This window comes from Pygoscelis adeliae, unplaced genomic scaffold (assembly GCF_000699105.1).
Source record: "Pygoscelis adeliae isolate BGI_AS28 unplaced genomic scaffold, ASM69910v1 Scaffold106, whole genome shotgun sequence".
In the NCBI taxonomy this organism is placed as follows: Eukaryota; Metazoa; Chordata; class Aves; order Sphenisciformes; family Spheniscidae; genus Pygoscelis; species Pygoscelis adeliae.
Window position 1 is genome coordinate 4009302 of NW_008824939.1, and position 8516 is coordinate 4017817.

Here is an 8516-nt window from a genome sequence, read left to right on the forward strand (position 1 = left end):
ATAAAAGGAGAAAAAACAATAGAAAGCCAAAATCAGTTCACTTAGTAATTGTGGAAAAGCTACATCTTTGTATTTTTTTCATGTAGAATGGTTTGGATCCTAATTAGGGCAGCTCCTGATAACTGCAGTGACAGGAATCCAGGAAATATATTCCTAAGAAATTGAATGCTTAAGACTTAACATGACAATATGCTGGTGATTTGTCAAGTTGTAACCATTGTAAGTTATTTTCCACTCTTTGACCATTCTCTTTATTTGTGGCAAAAGTTCTGGTATTTCTGAAAGTATGCCTACTTGACTTGCACAATTATTACTCACCTACAGCAGTTGAAGGTCACCATCTTGGGCTGTTCACCTTCCTGTGCTTGTAGACAGGCCATATGTTCTCTCTTGAGGAGCCCACATAATTAATAGTAACCGAGATGAACTGAACTGGGTTGTGGACTGCAGCAGCTAATGTATTCCTGAGGAGAACAATCCTGATCTGAAGCTGGTAACCCTGACCAGAGGGGTTGGTTGGCATGTGGAGATGGCAGCCTCCTCAGCCACTAACGCTGAGCCTGACAGAGCCTGCAAATTAGTCTTTTTAAACAGTTGAAAGGCAGTTACAAAAAGTTGTTTGAGAGCATTCAAACAAGTTGTTTGGTCCTAAAACTGATTCCCCGCCCCCCCAATGCTTATTTTACCTAGGATATAGAATTCTAGGAGCAGACAACTTAGGTGATTACATATAGCATCTGGATAGCAATAAGACTTAAAGCTTTATTATCCCAATACCTTACAGTATCTTTTCTTTTTGTATTTCCTGATCTGAAGGGTGGAACTCAAGTTTAAATTTAATGCTGTTGTGGCAAACATGAATAAAATCACTCATTTGGGTCTACAAACATGAAAATGACCTAAAATACTTCACGCTTTCTGAATCTTTAAAAATACTTATGTTTGCTCTTTTTTTTTTCTTTTTTAAGGTTTGCTTCTCTGCAGTTTTTGTTGTCTTTGTAAACTCTTCTACATTGGCTAACACATAGTTTCACTACACAAAAGGAAAAACTAAATTTTATTTTTATTACTTACAGTATTTAAACTTTTGAAGCCATGGGAGTAAAGGTCCAGAGACCTCGTTGCTTTTTTGACATAGCCATCAACAATGTACCTGGTAAGAAAATAAAAATATCCATTCAGTAACATGGTATTCATATAAGAATAATACAACTACCAGTTAACTTCATAATAAATATGGCTTTTTTTTTTCTAGCTGGAAGAGTGGTCTTTGAACTGTTTTCAGATGTGTGTCCAAAGACATGTGAGAATTTTCGCTGCCTTTGCACAGGTTTGTAGATTTTTAATTTTATTTATAATTTTTAATGTAATACCATGTTAGCTAGTTTGATGTCTATGTTATTTTTCCTGACACTTTCTTACATATAAAAATACGTACATAAAACATTGGTTCTTGGTATCCCTAGAGATTTAGCTGATTTCTCATGTACATCTGATGTAGAATCAAAGCAGTTGTAGCTTTGGCTTAGTATGTTGCAGGGAGTATATACTAATCAACTTTAAATATGGACACAGTAAGCTGATTTTCTGTTACTAGCATAGATATTACTGTTCACATTATATAACATTATCCAGTCTTGAAAGGTAGCCAGTAAGAGGTCAACCATGCAGACTTACTTTTCAGTCTTAAGATACTTTGAGGTATTTGAAATGTATTGCTGGTAGTCATTAGTATTTTTTTTTCCTTCATTTTAATTTTTTCTTCGTTGATGGAGACTAGTGATTTTCACTCCTATTGAAATTCAGATTATTTCGTGAAGACAATACTGAGAAGATTCTCTCCTGGAAGCATTTCCAAACAGAATTATTGTCCTGTAGACTGCATGCTTTTGTTGAAAATGCTTTTTGTGTTCAGCATTTTCTGCTTCCTTTCCTTCCAGCTCTGTTGTTTTTCAGGTCAAGGCTCTCTAGCTGTTAATACTGAATCACTCAGCAGTACTAATATGATTTGAATCAGGTGTGGGTGCATAATTACATTCATGCCAAGTTAGCTAGAACACTTAGTGCACCATTCATGATGTCTGCAGGAATGTAGGTATTATCTGATCTGACATTAGGTTTACTGGCCCAAAATCAGGTTATCAAACTTTGTTAACAAATTTGAACCTTAAAGTGATTCTTTTTAATGGCTGTGAGTATGTTATCATGTGACCATGGCATTCTTGATCTGTTATCAACTGCCCAAAAGTCAATTTATTGCATAAAGGTGTTATTCCCTGCTGCTGCTTTAAATTTTTGGCTTGAAGTCTTTCAACAGCATTTCAGGTCAGGAACAAGTACTACTAAGTTCATACTTAGCTGCTGACATTCAAAATCAAATTCAGATGCTGAACTACTTTGCTGCTTTAACGTATTTAAGAATAGTGAGGGAAATATATGGGCAGAGTGTTTATGATATTGAGCATCAGCAAATTAATTCAAATTTTGATTTTATTTGTTTTCCTTACTCATTTTTTTCGGGCAGTTTTGAAAAGTATATGCTGTCTTCTTAAAGCAGGGATCAACAGCTCTGTGTTTTCCTGGCATACCTACGTTAGGCATATGCCAAGTTGGTGGAACAGATACAGCTTCACATTTATCAAAGTTCCTATGCAAAGTGTTTTTTCCAGCTAGTCAGATCCATATGGATGCACCAGTCTGTTACAGATAAGTTCAGAGGCAACTGCCCTTGACAAAAACTGCCAGTTTAATAGCTCAGAATAAGATTATAGGAAGATACAGTCTAACAGTTTGCCAGCACTGAGAGGAAGAGATCCTTTTCCTTCCAGCATACTCCCACTGATTACCTTACTGTTACCTTGAGGCTGGCTCTGCCCTTCACAGGACCCACCATGAGCCACTCATCTTGCTAACTCAGCAGAGACCTTGTCTGTTTGAAGGTAGCAGGGAAAGTAGATAGTGGTGTAGCTGAAGCAGAGAGCCTGCTTATGGGTCTTGAGCACCAGAGCTGACATAAGGGAGGAAGATGGCAGTTGTAATCATGAGCAGGGGAGGGAACAAGATTCCTTCTCCTTCCCCCTGCCTCTTCCTTCGTTTTTGTTACGAGTTTTTATGGTACCTTAACCTTGCCATGTTGTAACTGAAGATCTGAGTGTTTCTTCTATGCTTCTGAGCAATGCCAGTTATCTTAAACCTAAACTGGCTGCTTAATTTCAGTCAATCTGCATGGAAGAGACCAGAGTTGTATACTAATGTCAGTAAGGAGTTCTTCTGGTATAACTGTAGAGACAGAAGGTAGTTTCTGCTTTGCTTTCTTAAATGCTAGTTTCTTACTGGTATTACAGGTACGTGTCTGCCTCACAAGCTCATTTTTCAGAGCTTAGCAGATGATTTTGATTAAGCGCTTACGTAGCACTTTTTTGTAGTGGAGATTCTACAGGTACAGGGTGTAATTTTGTTTTTTGTTCGTCCTCTTCTCCTTTAGGTGAAAAGGGTACAGGAAAATCCACCCAAAAGCCATTGCATTACAAAAGTTGTCTGTTTCACAGGGTTGTGAAAGATTTTATGATCCAAGGAGGTGACTTCAGTGAAGGTATGATTTCTTTGAAGAAAACTTTAATGCTTATGTAATAGAATATTGCAGGAGTTCTGTGTAGCGTCATTTACTTATATTGATTATTCTGATACTCAACTGCTTTTTTCCTTTTTTTCTGCGTAAGAACCTTTACATGAAAACTTAGATAAACTTACACACGTGCATGCGCACACATGCTTTGGCTCCATTATCTCAGTACTCGGAGTACTAAGTACTTTCTGTTGAAAGGTTTAAATGTGAGGGTAAAATATTATATCTGCTGCTGGGAAATAAAGAAAAAAGGGAGGCTATAGCAGAATACATGGGAGAATACTTTCTTGTTTTCCAAGTTTGCTTTGGGACTACGAAGATGCGTCTTGATCTTATTTGCATATCTTGAAGAATAATGTCAGTGACTTGGATGCAGTTGGATCAGTATTTCATATTATGAAGCACCTTCCACATAATGTGACTCTTAATCACTACTCTAAGTTGTAACTGTCACTATTCTCTTTCAAGGAAATGGCAGGGGAGGAGAATCCATTTATGGTGGCTTTTTTGAAGGTAGGAGTTTTATCAGACTGCTCTGTTTTGGTGTTACTATAAGCAATCACCTTTACATTCTGTAGTCTCTGTTCTGTAAACCCGAACTCCATTGTTTTTGTTAAGGTTTTGTCTGGTCTTAGAGGCCTTTGTCCAGTTTAGGTTATTTTATTTTACTTCTAAGATATGAATGCATTGTAATTAATGAAAAATTAAACCCGAACTCCTTTGTATTTGTCCGTTTTACCAGATTTACATTTTTATAACTGTTTTTAAGTTGAGCAACTAGCTAAAAGTTGGGGATTGTCTTTTCTTCCAGTGAAAAGGAGAAAGGTGTGATGGAATCGAGTTTCCTTGCAAATGTTTATTTAAAAGAAAGCATAAAGCCCTGTTTTCCTGAACCCAGGAGGAATTAATGATAAAGAGGCCATCAGTTTTCTAACAGTCCTGGTTCCTTCTTTTTCAGTCAGTGTTGCAGAAGTAGTACCTCTTCTGCACTCCAGTGTGTTTCTCAGCCTGTGTTTGTCCAGAATGTAGTGGAGCATCTCTGTGTTTCTTGGAGCAGTTTTCGTATTACACCTAAACCCACGTGATGGCTAGCTGCCACCAGCAGGAGTGGTTATGCTCCTCCCTCCTCCGTGCCACTTCTCTTTTAACATTGGTTCTTGTCTGAGCTTGCAGCAAACAATCAAAAGAATTATTCACTATTTCAGTAGAGCCAGGCTGCAATTTTATATCAGACCTTGAGTTGAATCAACAGTTTGCAACTGCCAAGAGGGAGGAGGTCTTACCTTGCACTGACTCTCATTCAGATCAAACTTTCAGCTGATTTAGCTTGCTAAAATGCCCAAAGACTATTGCAGAAAAAAAAAAGTATTTATTTCCATATTAGTGAGTGGACCCAATTCAATAATTTGGTAAGCATCAGAACCAACGCAAATGAGTAGCTGGGTTTGAGGAAATGTTATGGTTGGGGGAGATGGAAGACGGAGCAAAACCTCTATGTACCTTCTGGTAGTTGCAAGCTGGCTATTCAACTCAGCCAAGTGTGAAACTGAATTCATGGGAGTTTTTGCTTTTGTGGATCCCTTAACCAACTCACCGTATGATTAGATTGACACTTGATGCTATGCCAGATAGCAGTTGTAAAGGTGACTGGAGAGTGAGTGGGACTGTCCCTTTCACTGCCAGTGACACAGTGTGATATGAAGCCATAGATTTATAGATAGCATACTTTTCTTCTTCGTTAATGCTTGCTCCTGCCATCTGTATCTAAACAATATTGAGCAAACTTCCTCTGTCTGAAGAGTTTGGATTCCCCAACAGCCTTTATGCTGTTTTGGAAAAGGAAGGAGATGGGATGATCTCTTACAGATGTCTTAAATGAAGAATAGTGACTACATTGCATAGTTTAATTGGAATTTAGTTTGAACTGTTACAATGATTTGCTCATCAGAAGTAGGATTCATTCAAGTTAAACTTATTTTCTTAATGGCCAGCTTGATAAGTTCATCTGTGTATCTGACAGACAAACAGAAGTAGTTTGGGATTGCTATCAAACTGGATATCTATATCTATCAAAAAATAATAAAACAACAAAACTGCCTGAAAATGATGGGTTTCTTATTACTTAATGCACAGCAAAAAAACTCCTCCTGCTCCAAAGAGACAACGATCAGTATGTGCAGAATAGAAAGAGCAATAACTTAAAATGATGAGGTCTCTGCTAATGTTGGTGGGAAACTAATCTCTTGAACAAGAATACTCAATTTTTTTAGTTTTTTCTCAGGCTATAAACCATTAATTCATATTTCTCCTTACTAAATTGCATTATTTAGAATAGAAGGAATAATATATTAAAAAATAGCTATTATTTTGAATATTTTTAATACAACTTTTTACTAAAGTGACTAGCAGATTTATTTAATAAGGATGAGTTTACTTAGATTATAGCATTTATCTAAGCATATGTTGTATATTTAAAGTAACTGAAAACACTTTCTTCAGATGAAAGCTTTGCTGTAAAACACAACAAAGAATTTCTCCTTTCAATGGCCAACCGAGGGAAAGATACAAATGGTTCACAGTTCTTTATGTAAGTATTGTACTGTCCTGAAACGTGTGTGGTTTGCCATTTGTAAGCTGTAAAGGCAATCCTTTTAAATATTCAAGACTAGCTCCTGTGCAAACCGGAAGTTGATGTTTTTTCACAAAGTTGCATGGAAGTAGCCATTTTCTTAATGCGCTGTTTAGGGAGCCTGACTATTTTAATCACTTTTCTGTTTAGTGCTTATTGTCTCTGCAAAAGTGTTTTTGATAGTTTTCAGTAGCTGTGTTCTAACTTGGGCAATAAACCAAACCTGTTAGTTCCTTAGAACTCTTATCACTTTCTTCTAGTAAGTGTTATCTGGAAGGAAGCAAAACAGCTTTCCGGGTTCTCAAAAGTAGTAGAGGGTTTTTTTGTCACAAAATAACTTTCCAGTGCAGTCTCATTTACAGTTAAAATGTAAATTCTTAAAATACATTGCTGTAGACTCTTTAATTTATCTACAGAAAACATTCTTGAAATACATCACTCTTCCCCATGTTTCATGACCTTAATTAACACAGTGAGTTGTGGGTGACACTTACTATTAGACCCTTATTTTGGGATTTCTGACTGATTATTATTGTAATTATCCCACTTTTTACTTCTGCCATGGCTGACATCTGTATGCCTTAGTAATGTTAGTATAGGGGAAAGCTGAGAGAAAGTCAGTTCTACTTCTATGTCAAATAATCTGTACATACAGATATTTTTTTTTCTTCCTTTGATTTCTGATTATTTTCTAATGTATAGAAGGTTATTTGCAGTTTTCCTGCTCTGAGACAGTTGCCTTAATTTTTATATGGTCCTTGTAGTATTTATATAATTTAATAAATAGACTACTTATTATATCCTATATGAGGATGCTGTCTAAAAATTTATGTGCGCTTTTGTTTGTTCAGTAAAATGTGATAAAGTAATGAATAGGTAGTTTAATGTATAAAACATTAAATACTTTTAACTGCACACAAACTTAGAATAATATATATTGGTTTTGTTCAATTTTATTAGTTCACTCAAAATAACTTCCACCTTCATATGCGTATATGACATGCTTCAAATGCTGACTGCTTTCCACTAATACTGACTTTATTTTTCTCTTTAAATTAAAATCTGGAAACAACAGAACAACTAAACCTACACCTCACTTAGATGGGTAAATATCTCTTATCTTCTTATTATGTTTGTTTGGAAACTGCCTTGAGAAAATTAAGTACTAAGAATTCTTACTTTTGTTTAAATTCTTCAGACATCATGTTGTTTTTGGACAAGTCATCTCAGGTCAGGAAGTTGTGAGAGAAATAGAAAACCAGAAAACAGATGCATCTAGTAAACCATATGCTGAAGTACGCATACTGAGTTGTGGAGAGTTAATTCCAAAATCCAAAGGTAAAGTTGAACTGTACATTTACATAGATGCAAACTATGAGGTAATTTTGCTCATTTTCTTCCCTGTTGGTTGCTTATAAAAATATTTAGAAACTTATTTGTGATGGATGGAGGGGCAATTGGTGAAAAGGTGAGTTAACATTGCAGTACAGTTTGTCTTCAAAAAAGATTAAAAGGTGTTGATGCAGAAGACATTAAAGAAACATCATATATGCTTTCTTCAAAGCTTCCCCTGTCTTGGATTTCCTTATACTAGATAAATTGTAGTACAAAGCTGGCAAGCACTTGTCCCATAGCAAGTAGAGTGCTATGTTAAGAAGATTGATGTCAGTCTGACTTTATTTGGTAACTGCTGCTTTTTTTGCAGGTATTGAACTTATTTCAAGTTTATTTCAGGTAAATCTTCAGAACAGGCACTTAGAGTAGAAAAGCCTGGAATTGCCCTTTAGCAGATACTCTTTAAGTTACTATAAACTGTGTTCTTAAACAGGAATATGACAGAACCTGCCTTTCTTTCTGGAAGGGATGCCCTACTCTGCCATTCCAGAGCTGAACATAGTATTGGAGATTGCATTCTGCTTCTCTTACAAAATAAAGCTCAATTTAAACTGTTGCTGTCACTCTGGAGCATCTCAGTAGAGGAAACACAGGATGCATGTTTGGTAGGAACTATGGTAGGGATCATCATGCAGAGGCAATCAGCTCTGGTGCAGGTGCGTCGTGCAGCGGAGCTGCGGATCGCGGCGTACAGGGGGGTTTCCTGAGCCAGGGAACCCACAGGGGAGCGCAGAGACCCACCGGGAGCCAGCAGCTCTCACCAGGGCGGCTGACGAGGCGTGGGCAGGGCCAGGAGCAACGGCTGCCACCCCCAAGTCCCACTAAATCATCCCCCGGGACCGCTCGCCACCAGGAGCGCTGCCAACC

The 8516-nt window shown here is 37.1% G+C and overlaps 1 protein-coding gene across 1 annotated transcript in view; it reads left to right on the forward strand.

The window, feature by feature from the left end:
- Positions 1–1073: 1073 nt before the first annotated feature.
- PPIG (peptidylprolyl isomerase G (cyclophilin G)) overlaps positions 1074–8516 on the forward strand; it is a 25013-nt gene continuing 17570 nt past the window's right edge. The window contains exons 1-7 of the mRNA XM_009325418.1: positions 1074–1156; positions 1256–1330; positions 3485–3592; positions 4094–4138; positions 6125–6212; positions 7330–7359; positions 7453–7592. Of these exons, the coding sequence (XP_009323693.1) occupies positions 1096–1156; positions 1256–1330; positions 3485–3592; positions 4094–4138; positions 6125–6212; positions 7330–7359; positions 7453–7592 (547 nt within the window). The 5' untranslated portion in view covers positions 1074–1095. The remainder of the gene's footprint in view (positions 1157–1255; positions 1331–3484; positions 3593–4093; positions 4139–6124; positions 6213–7329; positions 7360–7452; positions 7593–8516) is intronic.